Here is an 18,868-nt window from a genome sequence, read left to right as displayed (position 1 = left end):
TACAACTTTGTTATCACCTAGAATGACATATAGTGAAGGAAAACAAATTTACTTTGTAAATCAGAAAGTTTAGATCTTTCCATATCCTACAGGAGCATATGCACTACCACCCCACATAATACAGTATCCTATCTGCACAATAGAACAGAACACTCACACTACACAACAGCATAAAATACAGGCATATGATATCCCTAATGTACAATAGCTTGGATCGTAGTATGAGCATCATGTATCCGATGTACAATACAAACACAAAATATTCATACTGCATAATGGTGTCCAATATAGGGCCGACTGCACAATAGCACACAAAATATCAGACTGTACAATAATGTACAAATACAGACACAGAATGGGTGAAATTCAACTTTGGCGGGAGCATAAATTGGACAATAGTGGATCGACCATTCGTTTTACACTCTGCCTGATATTCTTTTCGATTTGCTTCAAAATAAAGGAAAATTAAGCAGGGTGTATACTGGGTAGCCAATCTGCTGCCATCCATTTTGCTCCCCCGCCAAAGTAGAATTTCACCCCCAGAATATCCATACTATGCAATAGAGTACAATATAGGCACAAAATATTCCGACTAGTGTACAAGATAAGCAAGAACAAAAAACATGGTTTAATGTACAAATGTGCATCAATAAAGATTATTAAGGCCCGAGATGCAGTGTCCAAGAATGACTATGTGCAACTGCACACTGGATGCTGTATCCCAGAATCTCATGCTGAACAGTAACTCCGATCCGTCAGTCCTGTAGCAAGTGCTCGCATCTATATTCACCAGCCGAAGCCGATGTATATCAAAGATATGTTAACTGTGTTCAATTGTGTCATTTTCTTATTCAGACACTGTGGCTACAGCAAAGCTGAGCAGGATGGGGATGAGGAGCTCTATTTCCACTGTAAGTGTACTAATTATCCCTGTAGCTCTCAGATGGACTTGGACCTTTTGTGCCAAATGGTCTTCATTCTCTGCAGCTCTTTCTGATAGAGTTACATTTTGTCTTTCTTTTTTCCCCCCCTTACACCTTGCAACAGCTTAACATGGCAATAATGTTATACAGAAACAAGGTTCCAATGAGTTACGTGCTATGCTTCTGGCTTTGCTTTTATTGATTATCTTGCATCATTCCACCAAGACCGATCTTAAGAAACTGTACTTGTGCTTTTGAAATTGCTGCAGTCAATTTAAAAGGTATACAAAATGAAGACATGCAACTATAAAGAATGTAATATAAATGTTCTTATTTTATGTACCAGTTTTTGACAGTTTGTGGTGAGCAGCTGATTAGTTTTCATATGCAGGCAGCACAGCTGCCATCAATATTTAAATGTAAGGAATCTTACAACACCAGGTTATAGTCCAACAAATTTATTTTAAAATCACAAGCTTTCGGAGATTATCCCCTTCGTCAGATAAATGAGTGAAAAGGTTCTCAAATCGCATATCTTATACTATGCTGGGACAGCATCACACCAATCAAAAGGTGTCGTTGTTATTCAAACAGGCCAGTCACGGAGAACAGCACGTCCCAGTACACTGGATATACATTGTGTCAATTACACAGGCAGGCAGAAAGAAACCCAAAATGGCAGAGAGAGAGAGAGAGAGAGAGAATATTAAAAAACATAATTTTTTCCCCCCTTTTTGCTGGTGGGGTTACGTGTAGCGTGACATGAACCCAAGATCCCGGTTGAGGCCGTCCTCATGGGTGCGGAACTTGGCTATCAACTTCTGTATGCCCAAGCTGTCAGGAAATGCGTCAATGCCAGATTCATCAGGCGCACTCAGAAGACAGTCCAGAATGTCACCCGAGCACAATGCAACGCCATCAACGCTCTCAAGACCAACCGAAACATCGTCATCAAACCAGCGGACAAAGGAGGAGCCATTGTCATACAGAACAGAATGGACTATTGCAAAGAAGCATACCGACAACTGGACAACCAGGAACACTACAGACAGTTACCCGCAGATCCGACCAAAGAACATACCCACCAGCTCAACAAACTGATCAAGACCTTCGATCCAGACCTTCAAAGCATCCTACGCACTCTCATCCCACGTACTCCCCGCGTGGGAGACTTCTACTGCCTCCCAAAGATACACAAAGCCAACACACCCGGACGTCCTATCGTATCAGGCAACGGAACCCTGTGTGAGAACCTCTCTGGATACGTCGAGGGCATCCTGAAACCCATCGTACAGGGAACCCCCAGCTTCTGTCGCGACACTACAGACTTCCTACAAAAACTCAGCACCCACGGACCAGTTGAACCAGGAACACTTCTCACCACGATGGACGTCTCGGCACTCTACACCAGTATCCCCCACGATGACGGCATCGCTGCAACAGCCTCAGTACTCAACACCAACAACAGCCAATCTCCAGACGCCATCCTACAACTCATCCGCTTCATCCTGGATCACAATGTCTTCACCTTCGATAACCAGTTCTTTACCCAAACACACGGAATAGCCATGGGGACCAAATTCGCACCCCAATACGCCAACATTTTCATGCACAAGTTCGAGCACGACTTCTTCACTGCACAGGACCTCCAACCAACGCTATACACCAGATACATCGACGACATTTTCTTCCTATGGACCCACGGCGAAGAATCACTGAAGAGACTACACAATAACATCAACAAGTTCCATCCCACCATCAAACTCACCATGGACTACTCCTCAGAATCGGTTTCTTTCTTGGACACACAAATCTCCATCAAAGACGGGCACCTCAGCACCTCACTCTACCGCAAGCCCACGGACATCCTCACGATGCTCCACTTTTCCAGCTTCCACCCCAACCATGTCAAAGAGGCCATCCCCTATGGACAGGCCCTACGAATACACAGGATCTGCTCAGACGAGGAGGAACGCGATGGACACCTACAGACGCTGAAAGACGCCCTCGTAAGAACGGGATATGACGCTCGACTTGTCGATCGACAGTTCCGACGGGCCACAGTGAAGAATCGCATAGACCTCCTCAGAAGACAAACACGGGACGCAACCAACAGAGTACCCTTCGTCGTCCAGTACTTCCCTGGAGCAGACAAACTACACCATGTTCTCCGCAGCCTTCAACATGTCATCGATGACGACGAACACCTCGCTAAGGCCATCCCCACGCCTCCACTGCTCGCCTTCAAACAGCCACCCAACCTCAAACAGACCATCGTTCGCAGCAAGTTACCCAGTTTTCAGGAGAACAGCGTCCACGACACCACACAACCCTGCCACGGCAACCTCTGCAAGACATGCCAGATCATCGACACGGATACCACCATCACACGAGAGGACACCACCCACCAGGTACATGGTTCATACTCCTGTGACTCGGCCAACGTTGTCTACCTCATACGTTGCAGGAAAGGATTCCCCGGAGCATGGTACATTGGCGAGACCAAGCAGACACTGCGACAACGGATGAACGGACACCGCGCAACAATCGCCAGACAGGAGGGTTCCCTCCCAGTCGGGGAACACTTTAGCAGTCAAGGACATTCAGCCACCGATCTTCGGGTAAGCGTTCTCCAAGGCGGCCTTCGAGACACACGACAACGCAAAATCGTCGAGCAGAAGTTGATAGCCAAGTTCCGCACCCATGAGGACGGTCTCAACCGGGTTCTTGGGTTCATGTCACGCCACACGTAACCCCACCAGCAAAAAGGGGGGAAAAAATTATGTTTTTTAATATTCTCTCTCTCTCTCTCTGCCATTTTGGGTTTCTTTCTGCCTGCCTGTGTAATTGACACAATGTATATCCAGTGTACTGGGATGTGCTGTTCTCCGTGACTGGCCTGTTTGAATAACAACGACACCTTTTGATTGGTGTGATGCTGTCCCAGCATAGTATAAGATATGCGATTTGAGAACCTTTTCACTCATTCATCTGACGAAGGAGATAATCTCCGAAAGCTTGTGATTTTAAAATAAATTTGTTGGACTATAACCTGGTGTTGTAAGATTCCTTACATTTGTCCACCCCAGTCCATCACCGGCATCTCCACATCATGATCAATATTTAAAGTTGCATTGTCCCAGAAATCTTTATAAAAATATAAACAGAAAATGCTAGCAAGGCACAGGTGGTCCATCAGCATCTTAAAGAGAAAGGACGTGTTAGTGTTTCAGCTGTAGATCTTCAGCCAGAACTGATGAAGGGTCTACACCGCAAGTGTTAACCTGCCTATTCTCTTTACAGAAGAAGGGCCTGCTGTGTATTTCCAGCATTTTCTGTTTTTATTTTAGCTTTCCAGCATCTATTGCGAGAAAGGCAATCTGTCCTAAATTAATATGCTGCCCTTACATTTTATTTGTCATGTGCTATTTATAAGTGCAGTGTCTAGGTTTTGGAGAGATTATTTCTACCCCCTCACCTGTTCAAAGCTGCACAGCCTTGAACATGACAACCTCCCTTGTTTAATTAATGCTTTGTCTAAGGTGGTGAGCATTGTAGGTTAGCCATGGAGGCATCGCTCACACTGCCTTTAGTGGAGGATCATTCTGACAATGGGAAACACCAAGTGAAATACAGCCAAAGTTTACAAACTGATAGGCTCTACTGCTGGTGATCGATGTACTCTGAAAGAATTCAGTATTGATCAGATTCTAACTGTGATTTACACCACACACACACGTATACTGACCTGGCTGGTTCAGTGTAGGACTCAGCTGAATTTCATACAAGCACGTACAAAGACACAAGCACATACACATGTACGCATTGTTTGCAGGTCAGGGAGGAGAGGAAATTCAGCCGACTCCTACAGTCAACCAGCCAGCAGCACGGGTCTGGGAGAGAGACATTAAATATAACAAATATACAAATATGTAACAAGTGTTAATATTCATTACATGAAGAGTGGTCAGTAAGTTGACAGCAGATAGATCCCAGTAACAAATTCCACTTTTAGACCCAATTTGTCATGCAGATTGTGATAATACATTCATATTGGATTCAGGGACAACTTGGATAGTCAAAGCAATTATAAATGAGAACAGGGAAAATCAGTTGGCATCAATCCACTGCAATTCTGTAAACTGGTGGTGTAGGTAAGGCTTACTAAAAAAATGGATTTTTATTTATGCCTTAAATCCCACGCAGTTGGGCCTAAATGAAGCAATAAGAGTTCCTGAGCTAATTATGTAGCAACAAGTTCCTTCATCAGGTGAAAAATACAACGTAACAAATATAACTACTACAGTGTCTCCAGTAATGAAGCAGTTAAGTAAAGTTGCAGTAGATCTCATGCCAGGCTTTTCATAAGTCTGTTTTATATTAAACCCTAAAAGCACCCCACCCCTACTGCCAATTCCTGCAAATATTGTAACATCAGACATTTTTTCTTTAAAAGATAATGAATTACAATTCAATCCACAGGTATGTAACCCTGAACATAAGCAAGATATATTTATAAAATCATACCAGTCTGTGTGTGCCCCTATATGGTAAACCTATAGCTGTCCCCTATGGGCAGGTCTATATATAGGCACCCTTTTTAATCATCTCTCCCTACTGCATGCAACACCAGACCATTGTACTTTCATGCTGTATGCTCCCTTACCTCCTTTACTCTGGGATTTTTTTTTTCTAAATATCCTTCCAAACCTCTTAATCACTGTGAACCATAAGGTATTGAGTAAAAGCAGCCTAGAAATGCTGTCTGTTTTTAACTTTTTCTCACTTATTTTCTCCCCTCCCCTCTCTCAATACCTCGGCCAAGCGGCCATTATTCTTACATGAGGCTTTATGATTGTCAGCAGGCTACTCCATTGTGTGCAGAGGTTGGGGGGTGGGGGGGCATCACCCCGATCCTGCCCTCACATGACAGCTATATGGATCCACACATCCAACAGGAGTCAATGGATAGTGATTACAACCAGGAACCCTAGCCAAGCACCCCCCCACCCCAGGACACTGTGGAGAGTCATAGTGCCCCTATTGCTGCAATAGCTGATTGGGGAATGAACCTGGGACTTTCCTGATGTCTATGCTTCGGCTACTCATGGATAAACTCACTGAGCTATTGATGGAGCTTGCTGGAAAGGCTCTTTATTGTCCACCATGAATAAACACTGTCTTTGTTCACCATATACAGGGCTTGTGATTTTGAGTTAAATGAGGAGTATTTGGGGGTACTCAATCACTCTTCAGCACACAAACGCCAGCTGCCAGCTGTTCATTTTTCTCTTCATCACGTTAACATGAGGTTTCAAGTTGTGCTTTTATAATATGATGTTGTAGGGAGGGGGAAAGATGATGAAAATGAATGCAGAAAGTCCTTTGGTCTTCAAAGTGAATATTGGGGAAACAAGTATTAAATACAGAATGGTGTCAAGGAAACTTGGCACAGAAGAGATAAAAATATAAACCGTGAATGCTGGAAATCTGAAATAAAAACAGAAGGTGCTGGAAATGAACAGCAGGTCCACCAGCATCTGAAAAGAAAAAGAAAAGCTAAAATGAATTTTCAGGTTGAGTCTCTTCATTAGAACTGGAAAGGAAGATATGTGAATTCCTCTGTAAACAGAAATGAGGGTCATGTGTGGAGACAAACTAACTACTATTACAAAGAGGTGGCCAATATGCTTAATAACCTGTAAACAGGTTTCTTTTTTTCAGTTCTGATGAAGGGTTTCCACTCAAAATGTTAACCTGTCTTTTTTTCATCTATTGATGGACCTGCTGTGTATTTCCAGAATTTTTTGTGCAAACAGATGCAGTATCAGGGAAACTGAGACAGGAAAGATTGGCCCTCATTTCACTGATAGACGACTTGAGCTATAGTATCACCAGTATAAAGCATGATGTTGCAGATCTATGCTGGCGCTAGGGTTGCCACCCAGCCATTTTTCCCTGGTCCAACTGGGTTCCTAATTTTTCCCTCGGTTGCTGGTCAACAATTTGAACCAGCGATAAAGTAGCCATTTTTTTTTTAAATTGCATGCAACAACTTGAAATAGATGGTAATTTCAAAATCACAACTGTTACCAAAAACGCATCTTGGACTGGAAAAAATGACTGGTTGGCAACTCTAACTGGCACAAATACTGATAATATGGCCAGTCAGTAAATCTGATTTTAGTGCTTTGTTTACAGGATCATTTTTTAGTCATTCCTTGCCACAGAATGGGCTGAATCAGTGCAGATCCAGAGATATGTGTAGTGATTTTCCCACATGTGGCAGCAGCACATAGTAATTCATCACAATCACTTTTCCCTCACTTTACTATAGTTAAATTACCAGGTTCAAGAACGTATATCGATCCAGAAACCTATGAAGACCCTAACCGGGCTGTCCATCAATTTGCCAAGGAATTAGATGCTTCCTGCATTAAGATTGAAAGAGTGATTGGAGCAGGTGAGACTGTTACTGGCGGATCATTGAACTATTCCCACTCAAGTAATATTGAAAGTTATGCATTTTAGCCGACAGCAGTGTCCCCCGGAGTATGAGAGCCCAGAGATATTTTCCCATCCATTGTCACCATGATTCAGCAGATATCAAGAAATGAGATAGAGGCCTGGTCTTCTAGTGTGTACCTTATAAGAATTCTAGTGTGAGTTATAAGAATTTTTAGGAACAGGAAAAGGACTATGAAGCCTAACAAGCCCTCCCCTCTTTGACAGATTTTAAACGCACCTGCTTAGCTTATCCCTCAATCCCTTCCTTTAGCAAAAACCATCTAATTTGTTATCCCTCGGACCCATTTGTACTGTGCACCTCAATGGCCTTCCCAGGTAACTTATTCCACAACTCTAATACCCTATTCAGTGAAAATATTGCATTCTATCTGACTTGCCTTTCTTACTCCTAATTTCCTAATTTTTAACTAAAGTGGAGTCTAGATGGCAGTAATGACTATTGGTCCAGATTCCCCACAATAAAGTATGTTAAAGCAAACTTCAAGAAGGTCTCGATATTGCCTGAAATATTTAAAATTATTGGTAAAGGAGAAAATGTCTCCAGAAACTGGAATCTTGCTCCTACTGGGCTAGGATTCTATTCATTTCCTTGCCTTCAAATGGGGATAAATTTTGTTTTAAAACATCTCGACCAAATTCCCCACCAAGAGATGGATGTGTCCACTTGTTTTACTGCTGGCAAGGCAGTGATTTCAGGTGCTACATGCCTGATTCCCATTGTGAGGGAATTTAAATATGTAAATAGAGACATTACATATCATTCAAGTAACCCAAAAGGAGCCCAAGACTTATTAGAGGCAATTTTCAACTGCCAGCCACCTGTTTCTCACCTGGAAAAACAGGCGGCCGGCAGTTGAAAATCGGGGAGGGGCACCTTGGCCATCCCATTGATGCTCATGACCCGCCTGATGCAATTTTCAGGCGGACCTGTTAATGGGCAAGCAGCACACTCTGCCCATTTGTATCAGACATTGAGCGGCCTAACCAGTGATCCTTAAAGGGCCCACTGGAGGCTGCTCAATCAACGGTCAAATAAACTTTTTAATTTTAATTTTTGTGGGGCCAGGACCAGAGTAGGGCCTACAAAAAGCCTACTGCCCACTGCCAACCCATGCAATGCCTCCCCCTGCGATCACCTTCCCCCTGCCAGCCCCATCCTGCTGACTGACTCAGCATGGGGACAGATTTCCTGCCCTCCCCAACTGGCGAGCTGCAGCGGGGTTCCTACTTGAGGCCTGCATCTTGCCAGCAGCATATAAATGAGGCCTTAACTTGAAAATGGTTTGGACCTCCCAATGCCGGCTTCAGGCCTGTTTCGAAAGTAATAAGGCCTTGAATCCATGTACTTGCAAATCATAAACAATACACCCCTACCCAGAAAAACCTGTACATTTTAAATCTGTTTTATAGTTTGGGCTCTTAGATGGGTTTACAGTTTGTTTTAGTTTTCAAAGTAACTCTCTCATATAACACTGATATAACCCTCAACATTAACCCTGTAAAAGATGGGAATCAAAGTGAAGGCTCCGATTTCTTTATAAATGATACCGTGCTGTCATATAGCAGTGAGGCCACTCTGTCCTTACTACACAACAAAAAGGCCATTAACTAGGCAAATCCTGCTCACAGTGAAACAAGTACCATTTTGTACCCCCACTTGGTTAATTAAATTTACACAACCTCCTTTTAAACATGTTTCAGCTTCATCAAATTGTCATAGTAAAGTATGTTTATCTTCAAAATTATATATCGTTCACAAGAAAAAATAATTGTAAATCTTTGAGAGATAAAGGGCTGAGATCAAAGGACATGTTCCTGGATATGTTACATCATCTTCATTACTTAATTTTTATCTCCTTTTACTGGAGTTAAATCATTCAGCATAGCCATATTTTGTTAAAAGTTAACCTTTGAGAGGACAAAAATTTAAACCTAGATTCTTCAGTTATTAAAGGGAACATCCAGATGACCTGGAAGTAATCACTTTGAGAAGCAAAGCACTTTTGCTCCCACTTGTCCCCACTCTGATTGAAAGCACCCCTCTCTGTTCCACAGGAGAGTTTGGAGAGGTGTGCAGCGGTCGCCTGAAGCTGCCTGGAAAAAGGGACGCGCCAGTTGCGATTAAAACACTGAAAGTGGGTTTCACCGAAAAACAGCGAAGAGACTTCCTCTGCGAAGCAAGCATCATGGGACAGTTTGATCACCCCAATGTGGTTCATTTGGAAGGAGTGGTTACCAGGGGTAAGGTTGAATTTTTAGGGGTGTATTATACACTTTTCACATTTTTCACTTTCAGCCACCCTCACTTCCAGGTGAAGTGAACCATGGTTAGATCCGGAATATCCTCCCTCAACTTCGGAAGAGCAGCCTCTGTGGCACCAGTGGGCTATTTTTTGTTTCCATCATTAGCCATCTCGTGGTCTTTTTTTGTTTAGTAGCATTGTCAATTTAGTACCAAGTTAGGGTCAGTTTCATGCTGTGAGTTTATGGCCAGTGGAAACTGGATTGAGACTGTTCAAACTCGTTTCACACACAATCCCTAGAGCCAGCAGAAAAAGGAGACGTTCATTGTTCAGCCTGGGTTCAGCCTTGGATTTGATCCAAGCCCCAGAGGTAAAAGGTTAGTGTGCCAGCCTATTATCCCACACAGCATTTCTTTCACAAAATTTGGGAATTTATGGTTATTTAGAATTAAGGTTCAAAAACTAGCTGATTAGTTTCCAATCAAAGAAGTGACATTGATAAAGAAATGGCACTGGATTTTCCTGAAAATTGGTAGAACTTCCTTGCTGTTAGGTACAGTTGTAGGGGGTGGTGGTGTGTGTCAGCTTCACCTCTGACTCCTGAGCGGTCCGAATCGCTCCCACTCCCTGGGTTCTAGACCTTGGACTTATTTGGGGGTTGTGACAAAGTGCAGCAGACAACTGGTTTTAGTGCAAAAAACTTTGACCTTTATTCAAGAGAGAAAATACAACACAACAATCTTAACACTCTAATAAAATGGGGAACACTTTGGTACACACGAGGGAAATTACAGTAGAAAGATACCTCACCCCTCCCAATCCCACTGTACTAGCTAGGTTGGACTCTAAAGGGCCAGAGATAATGCTCACCAAACGAATCTTTGACAGTAATTCACCCAGAGGTAAGTCAGAAATAGATTGTAGAGTGGAAACTTTGCGGATCTTCGGTTTTCTCCCAAGTTGGTTTTCTTTAGTCACGGTGGCTCAATATTACCCGGTTGGTTGGTGGTAATATTTGGTTGGTTGTTCCGTAAGGCCCTTGTTGCCGCGAGGTGTCTGATGGTCACTGGGGCTGTTGCTCTGGTTTCTTCTTGTGTGTCGACCTGCTTCTAGAGCTGCTGATCTTCCCTGTCGAACTGCCTTCCCCTCGCCTTGTTGTTTGCTGGAAACTGCTCTTCTTTCCAGACACAGGCAGAACCAAGACAAGCAGCCCACCAGAGCCAGCAAGTCAGAGAGAGAGAGAGAGAGAGCGAGAGAGAGAGGTTTCGAGTTTCCACTTGTGGATGTCTCTCTTACAATTGGTCTTCGACCCCTTTAAAAAAAACACTTTGTGTCTGTTTAAACAGTTCTTACAAAGTCCTTAAGAATCTTTGATGGCCCCTCATCATGTTGCCATTGCTTCTCCCGATGGGTCATTGTTAATTCCGATTTGCTGATCACCTGGTATACAGGCTTCCTTTTGTATCCAACATCCTAGGTGTTGATCGGTTTTGCATTAAAACAAAAACATGGCCCCACCACGTCTGGAGCAGTTGCCTCTTTCAATGGCTGACTGCCTTTTGAATTCATGCTGAGTGTCGGCCACCTGCTGTCGGTTATGCATTAAAACAGAGACATGTCTGAAGCATTAATTCTCCGAAGTTCCACGGTGTGTGTGTTGTTGATTTCGTCTGGTGACCTCTCAACTATCCTTCCATTTTAGGATTACAGTCAATGGCCAAGGTTTTCCCATACTCAGGGTTTTTTAGGGTTTTTCTCCGGGTTTTGGGGGATCTGTGAATTTTGAGAATCTTACACTCCCCCATGTGATACTTTAATCTTGCTTCAAGTATCATACTGGTAAAAGGTGAGCAAAATTCTCGATCCTCGAGAGACAACCTTCCCCTGTAGTTTACCTATCTAAGACCCAAAACATACATTCCCCTTTAGGTGTAGTGTTCAGATGCAGACACAGGTAAGAATTCAGTTACATTCATATCCAAGCACGGAGGGGGTCCAACACCCCTGCACCACTTGGAAAATACGGTGCATACATAGAAAAATAATACACGGTAAACAATAATACTTAAACTACCAACGACCTTATATAGAATTTAACTAAAACACCCAAACTTAACAATCTCAAAATTAAATAACAGAAGCTATGTACATCCGCCGCCCGTCCCCGGGCGGCCAGGCTAATCCCTATTCGGGCTACAGCACACTACTCCCCTCGGTGTGGCCGCCCTGTCCTGTACCTTTGGTCCCTCGCAGCCTGCGGCTGCTGGCTGGGGACCTCGGTCCTCAGATCGATCCCTGACTTGAGGGGCTGCCCTTTTAAACTGGGGAGCCGGTGACCACGGTTTCTTTGGCCGTGGCGTTAATGGGGGCCTTCTAGGGACTCTGGCTGGTCGGGGTTTTCTGGCTGGTGAGTCTTTAACTCGAGCCACTGTCCCCTCTTGTGCGGTCTGTGGAATCTCCACTGCCGCCTGGCTGGGGATTTCTATCCTCAGGCTGTACCTCTTCTAAACCTATGTCAGGGGCAGGTAACTCTCTGCCCTCAGGTCCCACCTCGTCTGATCCCAGATGAGCGGGGGAGTGTCCCAAATGGTGGGTGGGATGGCCCTTCCCTTAAAACAAGCCACTGCACCCGCTTGTGCAGTCTGTGAGTTTGCTCCTGCTGCAGGCTGAGGATTTTTATCCTCAGACCTTGCCCCAACTGGCTGTTCCCTTCTCTTGGATTTAAACAACTTACATTGGTTAATGTAGAACCATTTGGTGCGCCGAGGCAGCTTTATGGCGTATACCATGGGGCTTGCCTTATCTACAATGCTGTAGGGCCCCATGTATAACGGTTCTAGACTGCCTACCCGAGCAAAATTCCTAAACATAACCTGATCCCCTATCTCCCACTCATGGTGCGCACGGGGTTCGAACAGCAGTCGGTTACTCCGATGCTGTTTTCCCATGTTGCTAGCAGCCTGCCAGTGAACCTGTTTAAGGTGTTCAAATAGATTCCTGACGAAGCTGTCCCGGTTCACCTCTCTGAGCTGACCCTCCGTGAGCACCGGGGCTAGCACATGGGTGGGGGTCCGCATAACCCTACCAGTCATGAGCTCGTGTGGGGAATACCCCATGCTTTTTGACTGGCTGGCTCGGATCCCCATTAGGACCAACGGTAAGACTTCTACCCACTTTCTAGGTGAGTCTACCGTCTCTTTCCTCAGCCTTTCTTTCAAGGTTCTGTTCATCCTCTCTACAATCCCTGAGGACTGTGGGTTGTGTGCAACGTGCCATTTCCCCTCTATGCCAAGTACCATAAGGGTATTCTGCATGACCTGCCCGGTAAAGTGGCTCCCTTGGTCGGACTCCACGTACTGTGGTAGCCCCCATCGTGAGAACACCTCCCTGACCAGGATCCTGGCTGTACTCATAGCCGTGGCTGTTCGACAGGGGAAGGCTTCTACCCACTTTGTGAACACATCCACCAGGACGAGGCAGGACTTATAGCCTCCCTGGGCGGTGGGTAGGGGCCCGATGTAGTCGACCTGGATCGACTGCCATGGTCCCTCTACCCTCCTGATGTGTCCCATAGGTACTTTCCTTTTGTGGGGGTCAGGGTTGTTAGCAGCACACACCAGACAGCTGGCACAGAACTCGCGGACATCTTCCCTGAGTCCTGGCCACCATCCTGCCTGTTCCACCCGCTGCCAGGTGGTCTCAGGCCCGGGATGCCCCGCTCCTGGACTCTCATGGGCCAGTTGAAGGAATTCCCTCCTGTGCTGCTGCGGTACTACCCATTGCTCTCCCTTAAACAGCGTGCCCTCCTTTACAGAGAGGGCCGCTGTGCTGTAAGGGCCCTCTACCCTTTTCCCTTCTGCCACTGCACTGAGGACTCCCTTGAGGACGGGGTCTTGGGTTTGGACCGTCTTAAGGTCCGGGGTTAAAGCTACCCCTGCACTCCCCTGTGTCCCATTCCTACCCGTGACTGCTGCTATAGGACGGGACCCAAATGGGTCCCAGAAAGTGCCTGTGCGGGCACCCTCCTTAGCTAGCACGTCGGCCTGCCAGTTGCCCTCACTCCGGGGTTCTGCGGAGGAATGGGCTTTCACCTTATGGATGAAAACCTCCCCTTCCTCCCCCACTGCTGCTAAGATTTTCTCCAGCAAGGGTTTCACTGTGAGGGGTCTCCCGTCAGCGGAGGTGTATCCGCGGCGGGACCAGATGGCCAGGTACTCCGTACACGAATTGCATGTGAACATGCTGTCCGAGCAAATCGTGTATGGGGTGGGGAAGATCTCGGGATGTGTAACCACGTACACTACCGCGGACAGTTCAGCCTGCTGGGCGCTCATGGTGCAGGGGAGCTTAATTGCCAGGGCAAGATTTGCCGCTGGGTCATAAACTCCACACCCCGTGAGTCGCTCACCAGCAGATACTATGCTGGAGCCATCCACATAGATTTCACGGCCTGTGGGGTGTATCCCGGCCCGTAAACCTATGTTTACTTCCCAAACCCCTTCTATGGAACATCGGTGGGCTGTTCCAGGATATACCAGGTTAGCTGCGAGCTTTGGCTCGCAGAGCCCTTTTACTTTCAGGTCCATCTGTGAGAGAAGCAGGGTCCAGCGAGCAATGCGGGCACTGCTCACTGTCCCATCCTTGATTCTCCCGTCCAGGAGCATCTGGGTGGGCGTGTGATGGGTGAGGAGGGTGATGGGAAACGTGCCTGTGAAGATCAGCGATCTTTTCACAGCCCAATATGTGGCCAAGAGGTGCCTTTCACAATTGGGGTAGCTCTTCTCCACATCTGTGAGTATCCTGGAGGAGTAGACCACCAGTCTCAGCTTGCCATGCCGCTCTTGGAGCAGCACAGCACTCAGACTGTCCCCGCTGGCTGCTACCTCCAGGAAGAACTCTTTCCCTCCATCTTTGGCCCGTGGAGCTGGTGCGGTCTGCAGATCTTTCTTGAGCCTGACAAATGCTGCCTGGCAACCCTTATTCCAAACCCACTCCACTCCCTTATGCAAGAGTCGGAGCAGAGGGGCTGCTGTGGCTGCATAATCCTCAATGAAGTCTCTGCAGTACCCGGTTAGCCCTAGAAACGATCTCACTCCCATGACTGTGTTGGGGACTGGTAACTCCTGTACTGCTTCCCTTCTAGCTTTATCTATGGCCCTTTCCCCAGCGCGTATTGTCAGGCCCAGGAATTTCACCTCCTGCTGGCCAATCTGTGCTTTCTTTGGGTTCACTTTAAAACCTTCCTGCCCGAGCAGTTCCAGCAGTTTGGCCAGAAGTGGGCCATGCTCCTCTTTCGAATCGGTGAATAGGAGCAGATCAGCCCCGTATTGTACCAGCTGCCTGGGCTGGCTGAAGCCCTTTAAACTGTTTGCCATGCATTGGTGGAAAATGCTGGGGCTATTGTGGAAGCCCTGAGGCAGACAGTTCCAGGTGTGCTGTTGCCCTTTAAAGGTAAAGGCAAACTTGTACTGATCCTCTCTCCTTAAAGGGATGGACCAAAACCCGTTGGAGATATCCAGCACCGTGAAAGTGGTCGCGGATGCTGGGATACTTCCTATCAGGTCGGCAACTGCTGCTACCGTGGGTGCACAGGCTGGTATGTTACTGTTGAGCACCCGATAGTCCACTGTGGCCCTCCAGGAGTTGTCCGGTTTTCTAACCGGCCACAGTGGAGAGTTCACGTGGGTGGCTATCGGTCTCAGGATGCCCTGTTGCACTAAAGAGGACATGGCTGCTTCCATGTCTGGCTCCGCTTCCCTGGGGAAGTTATATTGCTTTTGTGGTCGGACCATAGGGTCCCCATCTACACTGACCTCGAACCCATTGACCCTCCCACAGTCGTGTTTGTGTGTGGCAAATGTGGCTAGGTGGGCTCGCACAAATGCCTGGAACTCCCTTGGGGTATTGCTGACCATGAGTTCGAGGTTATAACCCTCTTTAGGCTTCATGGTGCACAGGGTCCCCTTCCCCTGTTTCCCTGGGATGACTACTACTCCGCCTTCCTTTCCTGTATTTGCTCCCCACAGGCAGTGATTCCTCAAATCCACTAGGATCCCGTGGCCTACAATAAAGTCGGCTCCCAGGATCCCTTTTCCACCCTCCACTTCTCACTTCATTAGGATACAGGTCCACTGACAGCGGAGTGTTCCTAAACGAATGTTCAGCGGGATGGAAAATGAGCCAGCCTGTTCTTTACCTGTGAATCCCGACAGACTGTATGATAGAGGTGAGGTGGTGGTGACATGTCTGAAGCATTAATTCTCCGAAGTTCCACGGTGTGTGTGTTGTTGATTTCGTCTGGTGACCTCTCAACTATCCTTCCATTTTAGGATTACAGTCAGTGGCCAAAGTTTTCCCATACTCAGGGTTTTTTAGGGTTTTTCTCCAGGTTTTGGGGGATCTGTGAATTTTGAGAACCTTACACTGTGTAGGTGAAGATTTGATTTGTGCATTGATCTCAAATTACAAAAAGATGAATAAGAAATGTATAAAATTTGTGTAACTGTTCCTTAATCTATATAAGGTCCAGTTATCAGCTGCCAAAATTCAAACTGTTCACCATATTTAAAAAAGAAACTGTCACCTTAAACAAAGTACAGTATAAATAATAAAGTGCAATATATATTTATGGAAGTACATATTTTTGCAATGCTCATAAACTTGGATAAAATTGACCTAAAATATTTGAGAGACCATGAGTTTCCTCACAGGAACGCTGATAAATTCCGCAGGTGAGTCACTCCCTATCCCCCTTCCTGCCCCCAACACCTCCAAACAGCTCTTTACAGCCAGCTCAAGATCATTGAGATCAGGTTGCCCCTTGCCCTGTTTCCCTGGGATGTCAATAGAGAAAAAGGATGGTCATTGTGCTATCCAGTTCTATTTGAATAATGACTCAGTCACAATCTTTACAAATCAAGACATATTTTTGTAAATTTAAAGACCGTCTAGAAAATATGACAGTGCTTTAGGTAGATTAATTTAAAACAGAACCTATTGCTTACAGGTAAATGTAGCTACAATAGCAATTTAGGCTGACCCAGGTTATTCCTATATAACTGCTATTCCCACTCTTTCCCCAGGGATGATACAACACCATTGTTCCTCATGATGGTAACCATTAGATTTTATAGCAATTCATATATCAACTTTCGGTTTCCACTTCCTGCTAGTTCCAGTGAGAATGATATACAACCAAAGGAAACTGACTAACGTGATAGGGGTGGGGGCACCAATAGAACCAGCAGATTGGGGTGGAGAACGTCAATAGAACCAGCAACCGGGAGAGGGAACACACCAGTGCAACCAACAGCCTGGAGTGGGGCAGGACAACAGAACCAGCAATCTGGGGTGGGGCGTGCCAGAAGTACCAACAGTATGAAGTGCCGCATGCTAATAGAACCAGGCTGTCACATTTTTCATTTCTATAATGGCAACAAGGTTATCCCATTAAATATTGTTCTTAATCCCCTTAATTCTTTTTAAAATAAGGTCCCTCTGTTATTGGACATGTCTGGACTGCTGCTTAGCAAGACACTCTCACCATGTGTTCAAACGGCTTTCACTGGGGTCAGTTTAAAGAAAGCAGTACAAAATTAAACCCACCGATTCCACCCTTTTTCACAGTCTTATCAGCGATGAAGAACCCCCCGCTCCCTTTCCCCACAGTGCCTGCCTGAATTCCATCAACCAAATGTTTACATACTTATATATTTGTAAATTGCCATCAATACAAAATTAAAATCTGATTTGATCCAGCACTTACAAGATCCCACTCCTAACCTCCGCACTCCCCTCCCCAAGCAAAGTCTGGGCCGTAGGAGCTTTAAAATCAACCCAATACAGTCCAGTGAAATGCACACGAGATTGTGCAGGGCTGATTTTAAAGTCTACTTCAAAAATACTTTTTTCCCTGTTATTGGGGAGTATTGTTCAATTTGCGTGACAGAAATACAGAACGTACAGTATCAGTCATATCAGAAACCCTTTTGGCTTTTTTTGTGATTGCATCAACCTATTGCTTTAAGTGCTACTTAATGAACATCCTGGAAGTACAGGCAGTTCCAAGCAGCAGCTAGAAGCTGCGCCAAGCACTTTGAAAACTATCAAATATATCAAAAGAGAAAGCTTCTGCAGTCACCCAGAGGAACTTGTCATTTACAGTAAGCTTGCTTTATTTGTGCAGGTAAACCAATTATGATTGTAATTGAATACATGGAGAATGGAGCACTGGATGCCTTCCTCCGGGTAAGTGACAAAACAAACAGAATTTTACACATTGTTGCAAAGACATATAATGAAAAATGGTCAGACATTTTGCATCTTCTTGAATAATATAATAGCTTTTAATCAGAATGGACTATCTAGATTAAATTCATTAAAAAAATTTAACAATATTGTTTGTACCAATGTAAAAAACATGTACCAATTAAATTGGTAAAATATAATTTTCAGCTGGTTATATTAAAACTTGAATTTAAATGCTGTCCTTATCGACCTGTTTAAAATTTACAAGCCTTTCATTGGTATTTCAGTGAATTGTTGGATAGAAGGTAAGGAATGGGGAAGTGTTTAACTGCCCTGGGGCCGCAGTAGCAACAATCTAAAAATAGCTGATTTCTATCCATTCAAAATTTACCAAAACCCAGCTTTGATATACTTTGTTATTTTCAACTCTGTTCATGTAGGACAGTGAGACATTCTTAAACAGGAGCAGACAAAAATGATATTTTGTTTTTAAACCACTCAATGCCCTGCAGCCTACAACTGAATTTACAAGAATCTTCCTCATGGCAGCTTTTTTTGCCACAGCAAATATTGCAAGTCATTTTTTTTGTTGTTAAATTCAAAGATTCTCAGTGCTCTCCATTTCACTCCCCAAGTTCCTTGGCACCAGTCACCTCTTCAAAAAGAAAAATCTCCATGGCAACAAGTAACGTAAGCAAGTTATTTGCCATTTCCTGCATTTCTCCCTACTGTTGGAGGAAATAATGTTTATGTCACTGTTGCAATGTTGTATTATTTATATATCATTCTTACACATTCGTGGACAAGTGACCAGAAAATAACTCACGCGAACAAATTGACGCTAAATGTCAACCATGCAAATGTGTATTGTACCACTATCATGCTTCTTGTATTTTTTTAAATCAGATCTTTTTCAGCAATTTGTAC

The 18,868-nt window shown here is 45.0% G+C and overlaps 1 protein-coding gene across 6 annotated transcripts in view; it reads left to right on the top strand.

Moving 5' to 3' along the window:
• Positions 1–18,868, top strand: part of LOC137321905 (ephrin type-A receptor 7) — a 238,076-nt gene that overhangs the window by 202,645 nt on the left and 16,563 nt on the right. For 3 of the 6 annotated variants that reach the window (XM_067984759.1, XM_067984757.1, XM_067984756.1), the window contains 4 exons: positions 856–911; positions 7,273–7,386; positions 9,507–9,692; positions 17,880–17,941. In XM_067984759.1, the coding sequence (XP_067840860.1) occupies positions 856–911; positions 7,273–7,386; positions 9,507–9,692; positions 17,880–17,941 (418 nt within the window). Of the gene's footprint in view, positions 1–855; positions 912–7,260; positions 7,387–9,506; positions 9,693–17,879; positions 17,942–18,868 lie in introns of all 6 variants that reach the window. The other 3 variants (XM_067984758.1, XM_067984755.1, XM_067984754.1) reach the window with 1 other exon arrangement.

This window comes from Heptranchias perlo, chromosome 5, assembly GCF_035084215.1.
Source record: "Heptranchias perlo isolate sHepPer1 chromosome 5, sHepPer1.hap1, whole genome shotgun sequence".
NCBI lineage: Eukaryota > Metazoa > Chordata > Chondrichthyes > Hexanchiformes > Hexanchidae > Heptranchias > Heptranchias perlo.
This window is presented reverse-complemented; position numbering and strand designations above follow the sequence as displayed.